This window comes from Ciconia boyciana, chromosome 30 (genome assembly GCF_034638445.1).
Source record: "Ciconia boyciana chromosome 30, ASM3463844v1, whole genome shotgun sequence".
In the NCBI taxonomy this organism is placed as follows: domain Eukaryota; kingdom Metazoa; phylum Chordata; class Aves; order Ciconiiformes; family Ciconiidae; genus Ciconia; species Ciconia boyciana.
The window spans coordinates 1,583,323-1,604,726 of record NC_132963.1 but is presented as its reverse complement, the minus strand read 5'-3'; the positions used below and the strand labels follow the sequence as shown (position 1 = coordinate 1,604,726).

The following is a 21,404-nucleotide window of genomic DNA, read 5'->3' as shown; positions in this document are numbered from 1 at the left end:
TCGCCCCCCTCCCCAGGCCACCCCCGCCCCCCGCCCCGGGACCCCCTTACGTACCCAGGACCCTCTCCCCCAGCCCCCCCAGCTCCAGGTAGGCGTTCTGGAAAGCCTCCTTCATCTCCTCGTCCAGGGGCTGCTCCTTGCCCTGCAGCAGGATGGTGGAGCAGCGGTCCAGGATGCGCTCGGGGGCCCCCTTCATCACCAGCAGGTACCGGTTGTCGTTGGGGTCCTCGGTCTCGTGGATGGAGAGCTGGGGGGGGGGGCAGGGTCAGCGTCACCCCCCCTGCATCGGTGTCACAGCCCCCGCTCTGGGTCTCCTACTTGCCACCCACGGGGGGGGGATTGGGATTTTCCACGCCGGTGCCCCCCGGGAATCCCGTCCTGCCGGTGCTGGGCAGGGGATTAGTGGGATGGGGGCTGGGGGCGGGCTGGGGGAGAGAGGGGTGGGGGAGGGGGGAGGGGAGCTGGGGGGCTGCAGGGGTGGGGGGAGATGGGGGGCTGCAAGGGTGGGGGAGATGGGGAGGGGGCTGCAGGGGTGTGAGGGGAGATGGGGGGCTGCAAGGGTGGGGGGAGCTGGGGGGCTGCAGAATGGGGGGAGATGGGGGCTGCAGGGGTGTGAGGGAGATGGGGAGGGGGCTGCAAGGGGTGGGGGGGAGCTGGGGGGCTGCAAGGGTGGGGGAGCTGGGGGGCTGCAAGGGTGGGGGTGAGGGGAGGGGGCTGCAGGGGTGTGAGGGGAGATGGGGGCTGCAGGGGTGGGGGTCTGCAGAATGGGGGAGCTGGGGATGTGTGGGGATGGGGGGTGAGGGGTGCTGGGGGGCTTGGGGGCTGCAGGGCTGGGGGTTTAGGGGGTCTGGGGGTCTCGGGGGCTTGGGAGCTCTGCAGGGCTGGGGGAGCCGGGGGCTGCGGGTTTAGGGGACTTGGGGGTCTGGGGGGGGCTCAGCAGGTCTTGGGGTGACCTGAGACATCTCAGGGGGTCTGCAGGGCTGGGGGGACCTGGGGGAGCCTGCACATTTGGGGGGACACCAGAGCTTTGGGGGGTACAGCAGAGGTTTGGGGGGGGGGGTCCGATCGGTTTGGGGGGGTCCGATCGGTTTGGGGGGGTCCGATCGGTTTGGGGGGATGCTGAAGGTTTGGGGCAATGCTGAAGGTTTGGGGGCGATGCTGAAGGTTTGGGGGCGATGCTGGTGCTCGTGGGGGGGGATGCTGCAGGTTTGGGGACCCCCCCTCGCTTTGGGGGTCCCCGGCGGTACCTGGTACTTGTTGGTGGAGTTGAAGGGGATCTCGGCCACCTTCTTGTTCCTCTCCCGCATCACCTTGACGGAGCCGGAGGAGAGCTCGATGCACTTCAGCAGCGCCGACTCCGAGGCGTCCCCGGCCACGTCACGCTGGGGGGGCGGCAGCGGGGTGAGGGAGGGACCCCCAAACCCTGCCCCTGCCCCTCAGCCCCTCCAGGGACCCCCAAACCCTTCCTCTGCTCCGTGGGACCCCCAGAGCCCCTCCAGGGACCCCCCCAAACCCTTCTCATGGGACCCCGAGGACCTCCCCAAACCCTCCCCTTCCCGTTCTCCATGAGACCCCCAGGGACCCCCAAACCCTTCCCCTACCCCATGGGACCCCCAAACCCTTCCCACACCCCCCGGGACCCCCAGGGACCCCAAACCCTTCCCTTCCCACGCCCCTGGGACCCCAGGGACCCCAAACCCTTCCCTTCCCACGCCCCCGGGACCCCGGGACCCCAAACCCTTCCCCTACCCCATGGGACCCCCAAACCCTTCCCTTCCCACACCCCCCGGGACCCCCGGGACCCCCAACCCTTCCCTTCCCACACCCCCAGGACCCCCAGGGACCCCCAACCCTTCCCTTCCCACGCCCCCCGGGACCCCCGGGACCCCCAACCCTTCCCCTACCCCATGGGACCCCAAACCCTTCCCTTCCCACACCCCTGGGACCCCAGGGACCCCCAACCCTTCCCCTACCCCATGGGACCCCAAACCCTTCCCACGCCCCCCGGACCCCAGGGACCCCAAACCCTTCCCTTCCCACGCCCCCGGGACCCCGGGACCCCAACCCTTCCCCTACCCCATGGGACCCCAAACCCTTCCCACACCCCCTGGGACCCCAGGGACCCCAAACCCTTCCCTTCCCACACCCCCAGGGACCCCCAGGGACCCCCAACCCTTCCCTTCCCACGCGCCCCGGGACCCCAACCCTTCCCTTCCCACGCCCCCGGGACCCCCAGCCCCTCACCTTGAGGATGGGGACGTTCTCCTGCCCCCCTTGAAGACCGCCCGGTTGCAGAGCCCGGCGATGTGGGACAGGGCCACCCAGGTGGCCGAGCTCTTGTCGAAGGCGGTGCCTGGGGGGGGAGGGGGGTCAGCGGGGTGCCCGGGGGACCCCAGGCCGGGGGCTCAGCTGCCCCCTCTCCCCCTAACCTCCCCCCCAGAACCCTCAGCTCAGCACCACAAAAGCCCCAATTCCCCCCAGATTTGTTCCCCCTGGGACCCCAATTTCTGCAGCACCCCAACCCCTCCCCCCATTCCCCCAGTCCCAATAAGCCCCAAAAGCCCCCCAACAGCCCCCAGCCGCCCCTGGTAGCCCCCAGCCCCCAAATACCCCCAGCAGCCCCCAGCCCCCAACAGCCCCCAGCCCCCAGGAGCCCCCCAGTAGCGTGCAGGCCCCCAATAGCCACCAGCCCCCAACAGACCCCAGCCCCCAACACTCCCCAATAGCCCCCAGTAGCCCCCAGTAGCCCTCCCTGATGCCCCCAGCCCCCAGGAGCCCCCAGCAGCCCCCAAGAGCCCCCAGTAGCCCCCAATAGACTCCCAGGAGCCCTCCCTGATGCCCCCGGCCCCCAGGAGCCCCCAGCAGCCCCCAAGAGCCCCCAGGAGCCCTCCCTGATGCCCCCGGCCCCCAGGAGCCCCCAGCAGCCCCCAAGAGCCTCCCAGGAGCCCTCCCTGATGCCCCCAGCCCCCAGAAGCCCCCAGCAGCCCCCAAGAGCCCCCGGTAGCCCCCAAGAGCCCCCCAGGAGCCCTCCCTGATGCCCCCAGCCCCCAGGAGCCCCCAGCAGCCCCCAAGAGCCCCCCAGTAGCCCCCAAGAGCCCCCAGTAGCCCCCAATAGCCTCCCAGGAGCCCTCCCTGATGCCCCCGGCCCCCAGGAGCCCCCAGCAGCCCCCAAGAGCCCCCAGGAGCCCTCCCTGATGCCCCTGGCCCCCAGGAGCCCCCAGCAGCCCCCAAGAGCCCCCAAGTAGCCCCCAAGAGCCCCCCAGTAGCCCTCCCTGATGCCCCCAGCCCCCAGGAGCCCCCAGCAGCCCCCAAGAGCCCCCAGTAGCCCCCAATAGCCTCCCAGGAGCCCTCCCTGATGCCCCCAGCCCCCCAGGAGCCCCCAGCAGCCCCCAAGAGCCCCTAGACCCCAACAGACCCCAGCCCCCAACAGACCCCAATAGCTCCCAGCCCCCAGTAGCCCTCCCTGATGCCCCCAGCCCCCAGGAGCCCCCAGCAGCCCCCAAGAGCCCCCAGTAGCCCCCAATAGACTCCCAGGAGCCCTCCCTGATGCCCCCAGCCCCCAGGAGCCCCCAGCAGCCCCCAAGAGCCTCCCAGTAGCCCTCCCTGATGCTCCCAGCCCCCCAGGAGCCCCCAGCAGCCCCCAAGAGCCCCTAGACCCCAACAGACCCCAGCCCCCAACAGACCCCAATAGCTCCCAGCCCCCAGTAGCCCTCCCTGATGCCCCCAGCCCCCAGGAGCCCCTAGCAGCCCCCAAGAGCCCCCCAGGAGCCCTCCCTGATGCCCCCAGCCCCCAGGAGCCCCCAGCAGCCCCCAAGAGCCTCCCAGTAGCCCTCCCTGATGCTCCCAGCCCCCAGGAGCCCCCAGCAGCCCCCAAGAGCCCCAGTAGCCCCCCAGCCCCCCCGACGCCCCCAGCCCCCCACCTACCCGACTGGTCCTCGGTGGTGTCGGCCTCGTGGATCTGGTTGTCGAACCACATGTGGGCCACGGTCATGCGGTTCTGGGTGAGGGTCCCCGTCTTGTCGGAGCAGATGGTGGAAGTGGAGCCCAGCGTCTCCACCGCCTCCAGGTTCTTCACCAGGCAGTTCTTCCGCGCCATGCGCTTGGCCGTCAGCGTCAGGCACACCTGGGGGGGGACGGGGCCAAACTGGGGGGGCCTGACCCCCCCGGCACGGCCGTGGGGACCCCCCGGGGTCCCCGCTGCACGCGCGGCCCCGTGGCGCGCGCCCCATTGCGTTCGTGGATGCGCCTTCGGCGCGTGCGCAGAGCCCCCCCCCCTTCGTGGCTTTTGCATGCACAGCCCCCCAGTCATGCACAGCCCCCCACTGCACCCCAGTCCTGGACCCATAGCCCCCTTTGCATGCACAGCCCCCTTTGCATGCACAGCCCCCCACTGCACCCCAGTCCTGGACCCATAGCCCCATCGCATGCACAGCCCCCCACTGCACCCCAGTCCTGGACCCATAGCCCCTTTGCATGCACAGCCCCCCTTTGCATGCACAGCCCCCCACTGCACCCCAGTCCTGGACCCATAGCCCCTTTGCATGCACAGCCCCCCCACTGCACCCCAATCCTGGACCCATAGCCCCCATCGCACGCACAGCCCCCCCACTGCACCCCAACCCTGGACCCATAGCCCCCTTTGCATACACAGCCCCCCCCTTTGCATGCACAGCCCCCACTGCACCCCAGTCCTGGACCCATAGCCCCCATCGCACACACAGCCCCCCATTGCACCCCAACCCTGGACCCATAGCCCCTTTGCATGCACAGCCCCCCAATTGCATGCACAGCCCCCCCACTGCACCCCAGTCCTGGACCCATAGCCCCCATCGCACGCACAGCCCCCCCATTGCACCCCAATCCTGGACCCATAGCCCCCATCACATGCACAGCCCCCACTGCACCCCAATCCTGGACCCATAGCCCCCTTTGCATACACAGCCCCCCCCTTTGCATGCACAGCCCCCCCACTGCACCCCAGTCCTGGACCCATAGCCCCTTTGCATGCACAGCCCCCCAGTTGCATGCACAGCCCCCCACTGCACCCCAATCCTGGACCCATAGCCCCTTTGCATACACAGCCCCCCCATTGCACCCCAATCCTGGACCCATAGCCCCCTTTGCATACACAGCCCCCCAGTTGCATGCACAGCCCCCCACTGCACCCCAATCCTGGACCCATAGCCCCCATCACATGCACAGCCCCCCACTGCACCCCAATCCTGGACCCATAGCCCCCTTTGCATACACAGCCCCCCATTGCACCCCAATCCTGGACCCATAGCCCCCTTTGCATACACAGCCCCCCAGTTGCATGCACAGCCCCCCACTGCACCCCAATCCTGGACCCATAGCCCCCATCACATGCACAGCCCCCCACTGCACCCCAATCCTGGACCCATAGCCCCTTTGCATGCACAGCCCCCTTTGCATGCACAGCCCCCCCACTGCACCCCAGTCCTGGACCCATAGCCCCCATTGCATGCACAGCCCCCCCACTGCACCCCAACCCTGGACCCATAGCCCCCATCGCATGCACAGCCCCCCACTGCACCCCAGTCCTGGACCCATAGCCCCTTTGCATGCACAGCCCCCCACTGCACCCCAATCCTGGACCCATAGCCCCTTTGCATACACAGCCCCCCCATTGCACCCCAATCCTGGACCCATAGCCCCCTTTGCATACACAGCCCCCCAGTTGCATGCACAGCCCCCCACTGCACCCCAATCCTGGACCCATAGCCCCCATCACATGCACAGCCCCCCACTGCACCCCAATCCTGGACCCATAGCCCCCTTTGCATACACAGCCCCCCCCATTGCACCCCAATCCTGGACCCATAGCCCCCTTTGCATACACAGCCCCCCAGTTGCATGCACAGCCCCCCCACTGCACCCCAATCCTGGACCCATAGCCCCCATCACATGCACAGCCCCCCCCACTGCACCCCAATCCTGGACCCATAGCCCCCTTTGCATGCACAGCCCCCCCCTTTGCATGCACAGCCCCCCCACTGCACCCCAGTCCTGGACCCATAGCCCCCATTGCATGCACAGCCCCCCACTGCACCCCAACCCTGGACCCATAGCCCCCATCGCATGCACAGCCCCCCCACTGCACCCCAGTCCTGGACCCATAGCCCCCTTTGCATGCACAGCCCCCCACTGCACCCCAATCCTGGACCCATAGCCCCTTTGCATACACAGCCCCCCTTTGCATGCACAGCCCCCCACTGCACCCCAGTCCTGGACCCATAGCCCCCATCGCACGCACAGCCCCCCACTGCACCCCAATCCTGGACCCATAGCCCCCTTTGCATGCACAGCCCCCCCACTGCACCCCAGTCCTGGACCCATAGCCCCTTTGCATGCACAGCCCCCCCACTGCACCCCAACCCTGGACCCATAGCCCCCTTTGCATACACAGCCCCCCCCTTTGCATGCACAGCCCCCCACTGCACCCCAGTCCTGGACCCATAGCCCCCATCGCACACACAGCCCCCCATTGCACCCCAGTCCTGGACCCATAGCCCCCTTTGCATGCACAGCCCCCCCAATTGCATGCACAGCCCCCCACTGCACCCCAGTCCTGGACCCATAGCCCCCATCGCACGCACAGCCCCCCCATTGCACCCCAATCCTGGACCCATAGCCCCTTTGCATACACAGCCCCCTTTGCATGCACAGCCCCCCACTGCACCCCAACCCTGGACCCATAGCCCCTTTGCATACACAGCCCCCCATTGCACCCCAATCCTGGACCCATAGCCCCCATCACATGCACAGCCCCCCACTGCACCCCAATCCTGGACCCATAGCCCCTTTGCATACACAGCCCCCCTCCCCCTTGCATGCACAGCCCCCCACTGCACCCCAGTCCTGGACCCATAGCCCCTTTGCATGCACAGCCCCCAGTTGCATGCACAGCCCCCCACTGCACCCCAATCCTGGACCCATAGCCCCCTTTGCATACACAGCCCCCCATTGCACCCCAATCCTGGACCCATAGCCCCCTTTGCATACACAGCCCCCCAGTTGCATGCACAGCCCCCCCACTGCACCCCAATCCTGGACCCATAGCCCCCATCACATGCACAGCCCCCCACTGCACCCCAATCCTGGACCCATAGCCCCCTTTGCATACACAGCCCCCCCATTGCACCCCAATCCTGGACCCATAGCCCCTTTGCATACACAGCCCCCAGTTGCATGCACAGCCCCCCACTGCACCCCAATCCTGGACCCATAGCCCCCATCACATGCACAGCCCCCCCACTGCACCCCAATCCTGGACCCATAGCCCCTTTGCATGCACAGCCCCCCTTTGCATGCACAGCCCCCCACTGCACCCCAGTCCTGGACCCATAGCCCCCATTGCATGCACAGCCCCCCACTGCACCCCAACCCTGGACCCATAGCCCCCATCGCATGCACAGCCCCCCACTGCACCCCAGTCCTGGACCCATAGCCCCTTTGCATGCACAGCCCCCCCACTGCACCCCAATCCTGGACCCATAGCCCCTTTGCATACACAGCCCCCCCATTGCACCCCAATCCTGGACCCATAGCCCCTTTGCATACACAGCCCCCCAGTTGCATGCACAGCCCCCCACTGCACCCCAATCCTGGACCCATAGCCCCCATCACATGCACAGCCCCCCACTGCACCCCAATCCTGGACCCATAGCCCCCTTTGCATACACAGCCCCCCCATTGCACCCCAATCCTGGACCCATAGCCCCTTTGCATACACAGCCCCCCAGTTGCATGCACAGCCCCCCACTGCACCCCAATCCTGGACCCATAGCCCCCATCACATGCACAGCCCCCCACTGCACCCCAATCCTGGACCCATAGCCCCCTTTGCATGCACAGCCCCCTTTGCATGCACAGCCCCCCCACTGCACCCCAGTCCTGGACCCATAGCCCCCATTGCATGCACAGCCCCCCACTGCACCCCAACCCTGGACCCATAGCCCCCATCGCATGCACAGCCCCCCCCACTGCACCCCAGTCCTGGACCCATAGCCCCCTTTGCATGCACAGCCCCCCACTGCACCCCAATCCTGGACCCATAGCCCCTTTGCATACACAGCCCCCCTTTGCATGCACAGCCCCCCACTGCACCCCAGTCCTGGACCCATAGCCCCCATCGCACGCACAGCCCCCCACTGCACCCCAATCCTGGACCCATAGCCCCTTTGCATGCACAGCCCCCCACTGCACCCCAGTCCTGGACCCATAGCCCCTTTGCATGCACAGCCCCCCCACTGCACCCCAACCCTGGACCCATAGCCCCTTTGCATGCACAGCCCCCCAGTTGCATGCACAGCCCCCCACTGCACCCCAATCCTGGACCCATAGCCCCTTTGCATACACAGCCCCCCCATTGCACCCCAATCCTGGACCCATAGCCCCCATCACATGCACAGCCCCCCCACTGCACCCCAATCCTGGACCCATAGCCCCTTTGCATACACAGCCCCCCTTTGCATGCACAGCCCCCCACTGCACCCCAGTCCTGGACCCATAGCCCCCTTTGCATGCACAGCCCCCCATTGCACCCCAGTCCTGGACTCGTAGCCCCCCATTGCACATGCAGCCCCAATACACCCCCAGCCCCCCAGTCCTGCACCCACAGCCCCTTGGGACCCCCTGCAGCCCCCCTGCACCCCATAGCGCACCCCCAGCACCCCATTTTGCACCCCATAGCACAGCCACAGCCCCCTTGGACCCCTGCAGCCCCCCTGCACCCCATAGCACACCCCCAGCACCCCATATATTGCCCCCCATACACGGCCCCCCACGTACGGTGACGGTGGCCAGCAGCCCCTCGGGGACGTTGGCGACGATGATGCCGATGAGGAAGATGACGGCCTCCAGCCAGGTGTAGCCCAGGATGAGGGAGAGGATGAAGAAGGAGATGCCGAGGAAGACGGCGACGCCGGTGATCAGCTGGATGAAGTGCTCGATCTCCACCGCGATCGGAGTCTTCCCCACCTCCAGCCCCGAGGCCAGCGTGGCGATGCGCCCCATCACCGTCCGGTCCCCCGTGGCGATCACCACCCCACGCGCCGTGCCTGGGGGGGACACGGCGGGGGGGTCAGGAACGCTAAAAATGGCCCGGGACCCCAAAACAGCCCCAAAACGGCTCGGGGACCTCAAAAATGGCTCTAGGATCCCAAAAAATGGCTCGGCGACACCAAAATTGGCTCTAGGATGCCAAAAAAAGGCTCAAGGACCCCCCAAAATGGCTCAAGGACCCCCCAAAATGGCTCAAGGAACACAAAACAGCCCCAAAAGGGGCTCGGGGACCTCAAAAATGGCTCTAGGACCCAAAAAAACAGCTCAGGGACACCAAAATTGGCTCCAGGATGTCAAAAAGTGGCTCAGGAACCCCAAAAATGGCTCAGGGACCCCAAAACAGGCCCAAAAGGGGCTCAGGGACCCCAAAAATGGCCCTAGGACCCCAAAAATGGCTCAAGGACCCCAAAACAGCCCCAAAAGGGGCTCAGGGACCCCAAAATGGCTCTAGGACCCAAAAAAACGGCTCAGGGACACCAAAATTGGCTCCAGGATGTCAAAAAATGGCTCAGGAACCCCAAAAATGTCTCAGGGAACCCAAAACAGCCCCAAAAGGGGCTCAGGGACCCCAAAAATGGCCCTAGGACCCCAAAAATGGCTCAGGGACACCAAAATTGGCTCCAGGATGTCAAAAAATGGCTCAGGAACCCCAACAATGGCTCAGGGACCCCAAACCAGCCCCAAAAATGGCTCGGGGACCTAAAAAATGGCTCTAGGATCCCAAAAAATGGCTCGGCGACACCAAAATTTGCTCTAGGATGCCAAAAAAGGGCTCAAGGACCCCCCAAAATGGCTCAAGGACCCCCCAAAATGGCTCAAGGAACACAAAACAGCCCCAAAAGGGGCTCGGGGACCTCAAAAATGGCTCTAGGACCCAAAAAAACAGCTCAGGGACACCAAAATTGGCTCCAGGATGTCAAAAGTGGCTCAGGAACCCCAAAATGGCTCAGGGAACCCAAAACAGCCCCAAAAGGGGCTCAGGGACCCCAAAAATGGCACAAGGACCCCCCAAAATGGCTCAAGGACCCCCAAAACAGCCCCAAAAGGGGCTCAGGGACCCCAAAAATGGCTCTAGGACCCAAAAAAACGGCTCAGGGACACCAAAATTGGCTCCAGGATGTCAAAAAATGGCTCAGGAACCCCAAAAATGGCTCAGGGAACCCAAAACAGCCCCAAAAGGGGCTCAGGGACCCCAAAAATGGCTCTAGGACCCCAAAATGGCTCAGGGACACCAAAATTGGCTCCAGGATGTCAAAAAATGGCTCAGGAACCCCAAAAATGGCTCAGGGACCCCAAAAAAGCCCCAAAAGGGGCTCAGGGACCCCAAAAATGGCTCTAGGACCCAAAAAAAAGGCTCAGGGACACCAAAATTTGCTCTAGGATGCCAAAAAATGGCTCATTGACTCCCAAAAATGGCTCAAGGACCCCAAAAAATAGCTCAAGGAACACAAAACAGCCCCCAAAATGGCTTGGGGACCTCAAAAATGGCTCTAGGGCACCAAAATTGGCTCCAGGATGTCAAAAAATGGCTCAGGAACCCCCAAAATGGCTCAGCGAACCCAAAACAGCCCCAAAAGGGCTCAGGGACCACAAAAATGGCTCTAGGACCCCCCAAAATGGCTCAGGGACACCCAAATTGGCTCCAGGATGCCAAAAAATGGCTCAGGAACCCCCAAAAATGGCTCAGGGACCCAAAACAGCCCCAAAAGTAGCTCAGGGACCCCAAAAATGTCTCTAGGACCCCCAAAAATGTCTCAGGGGCACCAAAATTGCCTCTAGGGTGCCAAAAAATGCCTCAATGACCCCCAAAAATGGCTCAGGGACCCCCAAAAATAGCTCTAGGATGCCAAAAAAGGTCTCATCGACCCCCAAAAATGGCTCAAGGACCCCCAAAAATAGCTCAGGGAACCCAAAACAGCCCCAAAAGGGATTCAGGGACCCCAAAAATGGCTCAGGGACCCCAAAAGTGGCTCATCGACCCCAGAAAGTAGCTCAGGGACCCCAAAACAGCCCCAAAAGGGGCTGAGGGACCCCAAAAATGGCTCAGGGACCCCAAAACAGCCCCAAAAATGGTCCCAGGACCCCAGGCATCCCTGCAGGCAGCCCAGGCACCCCCAAACCTGCCCAGGGACCCCATAACCCCCCCCACCCAGCCCTGGGGACCCCCAAACCGGGCAGGGGGACCCCCAAACCTCCTCAGGGACCCCATAACCCCCCACCCAGCCCTGGGGACCCCAAACCGGGCAGGGAGACCCCAAACTGCCCCCCATCTGGCCCCATAACCCCCAAACCTGGCAGAGGACCCCATAAAGACCCCAAGCCTGCTCTGGGGACCCCCAAACCGGGCAGGGGGACCCCAAACCTCCTCAGGGACCCCATAACCCCCCCAGCCAGCCCTGGGGACCCCAAACCAGGCAGGGGGACCCCCAAACCGCCCCCATCTGGCCCCATAACCCCCAAACCTGGCAGAGGACCCCATAAAGACCCCAAGCCTGCTCTGGGGACCCCCAAACCGGGCAGGGGGACCCCCAAACCTCCCCAGGGACCCCATAACCCCCCCCAGCCAGCCCTGGGGACCCCCAAACCAGGCAGGGGGACCCCCAAACCGCCCCCCATCTGGCCCCATAACCCCAAACCTGGCAGAGGACCCCATAAAGACCCCAAGCCTGCTCTGGGGACCCCAAACCGGGCAGGGGGACCCCAAACCTCCTCAGGGACCCCATAACCCCCCAGCCAGCCCTGGGGACCCCAAACCGGGCAGGAGACCCCCAAACCACCCCCCATCTGGCCCCATAACCCCCAAACCTGGCAGAGGACCCCATAAAGACCCCAAGCCTGCTCTGGGGACCCCCAAACCGGGCAGGGGGACCCCAAACCTCCTCAGGGACCCCATAACCCCCCAGCCAGCCCTGGGGACCCCAAACCAGGCAGGGGACCCCAAACCACCCCCATCTGGCCCCATAACCCCAAACCTGGCAGAGGACCCCATAAAGACCCCAAGCCTGCTCTGGGGACCCCAAACCGGGCAGGGGGACCCCAAACCTCCTCAGGGACCCCATAACCCCCCAGCCAGCCCTGGGGACCCCAAACCAGGCAGGGGGACCCCAAACCGCCCCCATCTGGCCCCATAACCCCCAAACCTGGCAGAGGACCCCATAAAGACCCCAAGCCTGCTCTGGGGATCCCCAAACCGGGCAGGGGGACCCCAAACCTCCCCAGGGACCCCATAACCCCCCAGCCAGCCCTGGGGACCCCCAAACCAGGCAGGGGGACCCCCAAACCACCCCCCATCTGGCCCCATAACCCCCAAACCTGGCAGAGGACCGCATAAAGACCCCAAGCCTGCTCTGGGGACCCCAAACCGGGCAGGGGGACCCCAAACCTCCTCAGGGACCCCATAACCCCCCCAGCCAGCCCTGGGGACCCCAAACCGGGCAGGGAGACCCCAAACCACCCCCATCTGGCCCCATAACCCCCAAACCTGGCAGAGGACCCCATAAAGACCCCAAGCCTGCTCTGGGGACCCCAAACCGGGCAGGGGGACCCCAAACCTCCCCAGGGACCCCATAACCCCCCCAGCCAGCCCTGGGGACCCCCAAACCGGGCAGGAGACCCCCAAACTGCCCCCATCTGGCCCCATAACCCCCAAACCTGGCAGAGGACCCCATAAAGACCCCAAGCCTGCTCTGGGGACCCCCAAACCAGGCAGGGGGACCCCAAACCTCCTCAGGGACCCCATAACCCCCCATCCAGCCCTGGGGACCCCAAACCGGGCAGGGGGACCCCAAACCTCCCCAGGGGCCCCATAACCCCCCCAGCCAGCCCTGGGGACCCCAAACCAGGCAGGGGGACCCCAAACTGCCCCCCATCTGGCCCCATAACCCCCAAACCTGGCAGAGGACCCCATAAAGACCCCAAGCCTGCTCTGGGGACCCCCAAACCGGGCAGGGGGACCCCAAACCTCCCCAGGGACCCCATAACCCCCCCCAGCCAGCCCTGGGGACCCCAAACTGGGCAGGGAGACCCCAAACCACCCCCATCTGGCCCCATAACCCCCAAACCTGGCAGAGGACCCCATAAAGACCCCAAGCCTGCTCTGGGGACCCCCAAACCGGGCAGGGGGACCCCAAACCTCCTCAGGGACCCCATAACCCCCCCCAGCCAGCCCTGGGGACCCCCAAACCGGGCAGGGGGCCCCCCCAAGCCCCCCGCTCACCCTCAACGCAGTTGGTGGAGAAGAAGGTGATGTTGCGGGTCTCCAGGGGTTGTCGTGGGTGCAGTCGGGGGAGCGGGTCTGGGGTCTCCGACTCCCCCGTCAGCGAGGAGTTGTCCACCTGGGGGGCACGTTAGGGATGGGGGGTGCTTGGATGGGGGGTGCTGAAGGGCTTGGGGGGGTCTGCAAGGTGGGGGGTCCATAAGGCTCCTGGGGAGGGGTCCGTGGAGGTCCTGGGGGGCTTTCTGCAAGTTGGGGGTGCATGGAGGTCCTGGGGTCCACAGAGGTCCTGGGGGGGTCTCTGCAAGTTGGGGGTCCATGGGGCTCCTGGGGGGTAAATGGAGCTCCTGGGGGGTCTCTGCAAGTTGGGGGTCCATGGAGCTCCTGGGGGGGTAAATGGAGCTCCTGGGGGGGGTACTGCAAGCTGGGGGTGCATGGAGGTCCTGGGGGGTCCACAGAGGTCCTGGGGGGGGTCTCTGCAAGTTGGGGGGTCCGTGGGGCTCCTGGGGGGTAAATGGAGCTCCTGGGGGGTCTCTGCAAGTTGGGGGTCCATGGGGCTCCTGGGGGGTAAATGGAGCTCCTGGGGGGGTTACTGCAAGCTGGGGGTGCATGGAGGTCCTGGGGGGTCCACAGAGGTCCTGGGGGGGGTCTCTGCAAGTTGGGGGTCCATGGGGCTCCTGGGGGTAAATGGAGCTCCTGGGGGGTCTCTGCAAGTTGGGGGTGCATGGAGCTCCTGGGGGGGTCTCTGCAAGTTGGGGGTCCATGGGGCTCCTGGGGGGGGTAAATGGAGCTCCTGGGGGGGTTACTGCAAGCTGGGGGTGCATGGAGGTCCTGGGGGTCCACAGAGGTCCTGGGGGAGGTCCTGGGGGGGGTCTCTGCAAGTTGGGGGTCCATGGGGCTCCTGGGGGTAAATGGAGCTCCTGGGGGGGTCTCTGCAAGTTGGGGGTCCATGGGGCTCCTGGGGGGTAAATGGAGCTCCTGGGGGGGTCTCTGCAAGTTGGGGGGTGCATGGAGCTCCTGGGGGTCTCTGCAAGTTGGGGGTCCATGGGGCTCCTGGGGGTAAATGGAGCTCCTGGGGGGTCTCTGCAAGTTGGGGGTCCATGGGGCTCCTGGGGGGTAAATGGAGCGCCTGGGGGGCGTCTCTGCAAGTTGGGGGTCCATGGAGCTCCTGGGGGCTTGATGCAGGGTTGGGGGTCCCAGGGGTTCATGCAGAGTGTGTGTGTGGGGGGGCTCTGCAAGGTGGGGGGCCTGGGGGTCTCCAGACCCCTTGTAGGGGGTGCATGGGTCCATGCAGAGGCAGGGGCTTGGGGAGGGCAGCTGTGGGGGGGCTCTGGGCACGTGTGGGGGGTCTGTTCATGCGGGGGGTCGGTGCGTTTTGGGGGTGGGGGGTCCCCACCTTGCAGCCGTGTGCCGAGATGATGCGCAGGTCGGCGGGGACGCGGTCCCCCCTTGACCTCCACCAGGTCCCCCACCACCACCTCCTCCGCGTTCAGCTGCATCTTCTCCCCCTCCCGGATCACCAGGGCTTGCTGGGGGGCAACACAATGAGGGGGGCAACACATTGGTGGGGGGGCAACCCCCAGCATCCCCTCCCAACACTCCCCCACCCCCAGCTCCATCCCGGTGTCTCCATCCCCATTTATCAGCACCCCCGTCCATATCTGCCCCTCCCCAAATATCTGCCCCCCCAAATTTGCCCCCCCCGGGGGGGGCCCCACCTGGGGCACCATGTTCTTGAAGGACTCCATGATCTTGGAGCTCTTGGCCTCCTGGTAGTAGGAGAAGCAGCCGGTGATGATGACGACGGCGGCCAGGACGATGCCCAGGTAGAGCTGGGGGGGATGAAGAAGGGGGAGGGGGGGTGTCAGTATGGATTGGGGGTCAGGCCCCCCAGCACAGCCCCCCTCCCCATACAGAGTACCCCAAGTTCAACGGCACCCCCTCTGCCCGCAGCGCTGACCCCCACCGTCATCGCTGCCCTCGGGGCAGTTGCCCCCAAAGCCCCCTCAAGTCTGGGGCACAGTTGCCCCCATTGCCCCCCCTCACCCCCCATTGCACCCCATTGCCCCCAGCTCCCACGCACAGCAGCCCCATTGCCCCCACCCCCAGACAGCTGCCCCCATCTCCCCCACCCCCCCATTGCCCCCCAATTCCCAAGCACCCGGCTCCAGCAGCCCCACTGCCCCCAACCAGCTGCCCCCATTGCCCCCCATGGCACCCCAGCTCCCACCCACAGCTGCCCCAGCACCCCTCACCACGGGACCCCACCCTCACCACGGGGACCCCTCTCCCGGCCACGGGGACCCCTCCCCTCGCCACGGGGACCCCCTCTCCCGGCTGCGGGGACCCCCATCCTTGCCACGGGGACCCCCTCTCCCCGCCACTGGGACCCCATCCTCGCCACTGGGACCCCCATCCCAGCCACGGGGACCCCTCTCCTGGCCACTGGGACCCCATCCTCGCCACGGGGACCCCATCCTCACCACGGGGACCCCTCCCCTTGCCACAGGGACCCCTCTCCCGGCCACGGGGACCCCTCCCCTCGCCACGGGGACCCCCATCCTTGCCACGGGGACCCCCATCCTTGCCACGGGGACCCCCTCTCCTGGCCATGGGACCCCTCCCCTCGCCACGGGGACCCCATCCTGCCACTGGGACCCCTCCCTCGCCACGGGGACCCCCTCTCCCGGCCATGGGGACCCCCATCCTCGCCACGGGGACCCCCTCTCCTGGCCATGGGACCCCTCCCCTCGCCACTGGGACCCCCTCTCCCAGCCACGGGGACCCCCATCCTCGCCACGGGGACCCCCTCTCCCGGCCACGGGGACCCCTCCCCTCGCCATGGGGACCCCCATCCTCGCCACGGGGACCCCCTCTCCCGGCTACGGGACCTCCCCTCGCCACAGGGACCCCTCTCCCAGCCACGGGGACCCCCATCCTTGCCACTGGGACCCCTCTCCCAGCCACTGGGACCCCATCCTCGCCACTGGGACCCCCTCTCCCAGCCACGGGGACCCCCATCCTTGCCATGGGACCCCTCCCTCACCACTGGGACCCCTCTCCCAGCCACGGGACCCCTCTCCCAGCCACTGGGACCCCTCCCCTTGCCACTGGGACCCCCTCCCGGCCATGGGACCCCTCCCCTCGCCACTGGGACCCCCCCACCACGGGACCCCACCCACGTTGTCGTTGGAGGGCCTGTCCTCGGTGCCGGCCTGGATGCCGTAGGCCAGGAAGCAGAGGATGGCCCCGATCCAGAGCAGGATGGAGAAGCCCCCGAAGAGCTGCCGGCAGAACTTGACCCACTCGGGGGTGGTGGGGGCGTCAGGGCGTTGGGGCCGTCCTGCGCCAGGATCTCCTGCGCCTTGCTGTGGGTCAGGCCCTGCGGAGAGGGGGGGCTCAGGGGGACCCCAAAACAGACACCGCCCCATAGGGATCCCCCGAAAGAGACCCCAGAGAGGGGGGGAGAGACCTCGCGAGGGTGTCCCCCCCGAAAGGGGACCCTCTAAGGGGGAGACCCCCCCAGAGAGCTCCCTCCCAAGAGGGGACCCCATAGGGACCCCAAAAGGGACCCCCTAAACGGAGATGCACAGGGGAGGGGAGACCCCAAAAAGGGGGAGAGACTGCATAAGGGTGTCCCCCCCAAAAGGGGACCCTCTAATGGGGAGACCCCCCCCCCAGGCAGAGAAGTCCCCTCAAGAGGGGACCCCAAAAGGGACCCCCTAAATGGACACGCATGGGGGAGAGGGGGGGTCCCCATAGAGGGACCCCCTAAATGGGGATGCACAAGGGATAAGGGGACCCCAAAAAGGGACCTCAGAAAGGGGAGAGACCCTGTGAGGGGGCCCCCATGGGGAGACCCCAAAGGGGACCCTCTAATGGGGAGACACCCCCCCCAGGCAGAGGGGAAGCCCCCCAGGAGGGACCCCAAAAAGGGACCCCCTAAATGGAGGTGTAGGGAGGAGAGGGGGACCCCAAAAGGGAGAGAGGGACCCTCAGAAGAGCCCCCCCAAAAGGGACCCCTGAGTGGGAAGAGACCCCCAAAAGAGACCCCCCCCCCCCAAGGGGAGGGGTAAAGCCCTACGGGGACCCCCAAAAGGGACCCCCAAAAGGGGGCAGCCAGGGGAGAGGCAGACCCCAAGAGACACCCCCAAAGGGACCCCCCCCAAAGCAAAGACCCCGGGGGGGACCCCAAAAGGCACCTCCCCAGTGTGGGGGGCCCTCACCTGCACGCAGTCCGTGTTGTATTTCCTACAGACCTCCTCGATCGACATCTTGTGCTCCGTCTGCGGGAGAGGGGTGAGACCCCCCACATCCCCCGGCCCCCCAGACCGCCCCTTATGCTGCACCCCAAGCTGCCCGCCACCCCCTCTGCTGCTCGCAGCCCCCAAAATTGCCCCTATATTGCATACAGGTCTCCCATACTGCCCCATAGTGAACCCCAGATTGCCCCAGCCCCCCAAACTGCCTCTAGCCCCCCAAATCGCCCCTATAGTTCACCCCAAACTGTCTCTAGCCCCCAAGTCGCCCCTATAGTTCACCCCAAACTGCCTCTAGCCCCCCAAACTGCACCCCAGATTGCCCCAGACCCCCAAACTGCCTCTAGCTCCCCAAACTGTCCCTACAGGGCACCCCAAACTGTCTCTAGCCCCCAAACCGCCCCCATAGTTCACCCCAAACTGTCTCTAGCCCCCAAACCGCCCTCATAGTTCACCCCAAACTGCCTCTAGCCCCCAAACTGCACCCCAGATTGCCCCAGATCCCCCATCATGCACCCCAAATTGCCCCAGACCCCCAAACTGCCTCTAGCCCCCAAACTGCACCCACAGGGCACCCCAAACTGTCCCCCATCATGCACCCCAAATTGCCCCATAGTGCACCCCAAACTGCCTCTAGCCCCCAAACTGCACCCCAGATTGCCCCAGATCCCCCATCATGCACCCCAAATTGCCCCAGCCCCCAAACTGCCTCTAGCCCCCCAAGTCGCCCCTATAGTGCACCCCAAACTGCCTCTAGCCCCCCAAATCGCCCCCATAGTTCACCCCAAACTGCCTCTAGCCCCCCAAACTGCGCCCCAGATTGCCCCAGGCACCCCCAAACTGCCTCTAGCCCCCAAACCGCCCCCATAGTGCACCCCAAACTGCCTCTAGCCCCCAAACTGCACCCCAGATTGCCCCAGATCCCCCATCATGCACCCCAAATTGCCCCAGACCCCCAAACTGCCTCTAGCCCCCAAACTGCCCCTACAGGGCACCCCAAACTGTCTCTAGCCCCCAAACCGCCCTCATAGTGCACCCCAAACTGCCTCTAGCCCCCAAACTGCACCCCAGATTGCCCCAGATCCCCCATCATGCACCCCAAATTGCCCCAGCCCCCCAAACTGCCTCTAGCCCCCCAAACTGCACCCCAGATTGCCCCAGATCCCCCATCATGCACCCCAAATTGCCCCAGACCCCCAAACTGCCTCTAGCCCCCAAACTGCACCCCAGATTGCCCCAGATCCCCCATCATGCACCCCAAATTGCCCCAGCCCCCAAACTGCCTCTAGCCCCCAAGTCGCCCCTATAGTGCACCCCAAACTGCCTCTAGCCCCCAAATCGCCCCCATAGTTCACCCCAAACTGCCTCTAGCCCCCAAACTGCGCCCCAGATTGCCCCAGATCCCCCAAACTGCCTCTAGCCCCCAAACTGCCCCCATAGTGCACCCCAAACTGCCTCTAGCCCCCAAACTGCACCCCAGATTGCCCCAGATCCCCCATCATGCACCCCAAATTGCCCCAGACCCCCAAACTGCCTCTAGCCCCCAAACCGCCCTCATAGGGCACCCCAAACTGCCTCTAGCCCCCAAGTCGCCCCCATAGTGCACCCCAAACTGCCTCTAGCCCCCAAACTGCACCCCAGATTGCCCCAGATCCCCCATCATGCACCCCAAATTGCCCCAGACCCCCAAACTGCCTCTAGCTCCCCAAGTCGCCCCCATAGTGCACCCCAAACTGCCTCTAGCCCCCAAACCGCCCCCATAGTGCACCCCAAACTGCCTCTAGCCCCCAAACTGCACCCCAGATTGCCCCAGGCCCCCAAACTGCCTCTAGCCCCCAAACCGCCCCTATAGTGCACCCCAAACTGCCTCTAGCCCCCAAACTGCACCCCAGATTGCCCCAGATCCCCCATCATGCACCCCAAATTGCCCCAGACCCCCAAACTGCCTCTAGCCCCCAAGTCGCCCCTATAGTGCACCCCAAACTGCCTCTAGCCCCCAAACCGCCCCCATAGTGCACCCCAAACTGCCTCTAGCCCCCCAAACTGCACCCCAGATTGCCCCAGGCCCCCAAACTGCCTCTAGCCCCCCAAACCGCCCCTATAGTGCACCCCAAACTGCCTCTAGCCCCCCAAACTGCACCCCAGATTGCCCCAGATCCCCCATCATGCACCCCAAATTGCCCCAGACCCCCAAACTGCCTCTAGCCCCCAAACTGCCCCCATAGGGCACCCCAAACTGCCTCTAGCCCCCAAGTCGCCCCCATAGGGCACCCCAAACTGCCTCTAGCCCCCAAGTCGCCCCCATAGTGCACCCCAAACTGCCTCTAGCCCCCAAACTGCACCCCAGATTGCCCCAGGCCCCCAAACTGCCTCTAGCCCCCAAATCGCCCCCATAGTTCACCCCAAACTGCCTCTAGCCCCCAAACTGCACCCCAGATTGCCCCAGATCCCCCATCATGCACCCCAAATTGCCCCAGACCCCAAACTGCCTCTAGCCCCCAAATCGCCCCACAGGGCACCCCAAACTGTCTCTAGCCCCCAAACCGCCCCCATAGTGCACCCCAAACTGCCTCTAGCCCCCAAACTGCACCCCAGATTGCCCCAGGCCCCCAAACTGCCTCTAGCCCCCCAAGTCGCCCCCATAGTGCACCCCAAACTGCCTCTAGCCCCCAAACTGCACCCCAGATTGCCCCAGGCCCCCAAACTGCCTCTAGCCCCCAAATCGCCCCCATAGTTCACCCCAAACTGCCTCTAGCCCCCAAACTGCACCCCAGATTGCCCCAGCCCCCCAAACCGCCCCCTATGGCACCCCAGCCCCCACTCACCATGGCCACCTCCTTCTTGAGGTCGTCCAGGTCCCGCGTCTTGCTCTTCCCCTTCTTGGGCGACTCCTTCTCGCCCCCCTTGTCCTGCGTGGTGGCCACGCGGTAGCTGTCGGAGCCGCCGTACTGGGGGGTTATGCTGGGGGCCCCGCACCCCCTCGGCCGCCCCGACCCCGCACCGTGGGCCCCGTGAGCCACCGTACCTCCAAACCCCCCCAAACCTGCAGCACGGACCCCCAGGAGCCTGGGACCCCATTGCATGGGTCCTGCACCCCCACAGCCCCCCCAAACCTGCAGCACGGACCCCCAGGGGCCTGGGACCCCATTGCATGGGTCCTGCACCCCCACAGCCCCCAAACCTGCAGCACGGACCCCAGGGGCCTGGGACCCCATTGCATGGGTCCTGCACCCCCACAGCCCCCCAAACCTGCAGCACGGACCCCCAGGGCCTGGGACCCCATTGCATGGGTCCTGCACCCCCACAGCCCCCAAACCTGCAGCATGGACCCCCAGGAACCTGGGACCCCATTGCATGGGTCCTGCACCCCCACAGCCCCCCAAACCTGCAGCACGGACCCCAGGGGCCTGGGACCCCATTGCATGGGTCCTGCACCCCACAGCCCCCCAAACCTGCAGCACGGACCCCAGGGGCTTGCAAGGTCCCAGGGACCCCACAGCCCCCCCAAATCCCACTGTCCTGCAGCGCGGACCCCCAGACCCTGCAGGGTCCCTGCACCCCCACAGCCCCCAAAACCTGCAGCACCGACCCCCCGGGAGCTTGCAAGGTCCCTGGGGACCCCACAGCCCCCCAAAACCCCCGGTCCTGCACTGCCCATCACCCAGGGACCCCAAACCCCCCACCGGGGCACCCCATTGCCCAGAGACCCCAGACCCCCCAAGCCCCCCAAATCCTGCACCAGGGCACTGCCAGCCCCTAGGGACCCCCAAATCCTGCCCCAGCCCCCCCAGCCCCCAGAGACCCCCTAAGCCCCCAAATCCTGCACCAGGGCACCGCCGGCCCCCAGG

At 65.8% G+C, this 21,404-nt stretch overlaps 1 protein-coding gene across 1 annotated transcript in view; it reads right to left on the bottom strand.

The window, feature by feature from the left end:
* ATP1A3 (ATPase Na+/K+ transporting subunit alpha 3) overlaps window positions 1-21,404 on the bottom strand; it is a 34,790-nt gene that overhangs the window by 9,999 nt on the left and 3,387 nt on the right. Inside the window, 16 exon segments of the mRNA XM_072848229.1 lie at window positions 55-247; window positions 1,248-1,382; window positions 2,245-2,273; window positions 2,276-2,353; window positions 3,925-4,123; window positions 8,812-9,080; window positions 13,301-13,345; window positions 13,348-13,384; window positions 13,386-13,418; window positions 14,694-14,745; window positions 14,747-14,826; window positions 15,016-15,129; window positions 16,480-16,610; window positions 16,613-16,679; window positions 17,524-17,583; window positions 20,382-20,504. Coding sequence (XP_072704330.1) covers window positions 55-247; window positions 1,248-1,382; window positions 2,245-2,273; window positions 2,276-2,353; window positions 3,925-4,123; window positions 8,812-9,080; window positions 13,301-13,345; window positions 13,348-13,384; window positions 13,386-13,418; window positions 14,694-14,745; window positions 14,747-14,826; window positions 15,016-15,129; window positions 16,480-16,610; window positions 16,613-16,679; window positions 17,524-17,583; window positions 20,382-20,504 — 1,645 coding nt within the window.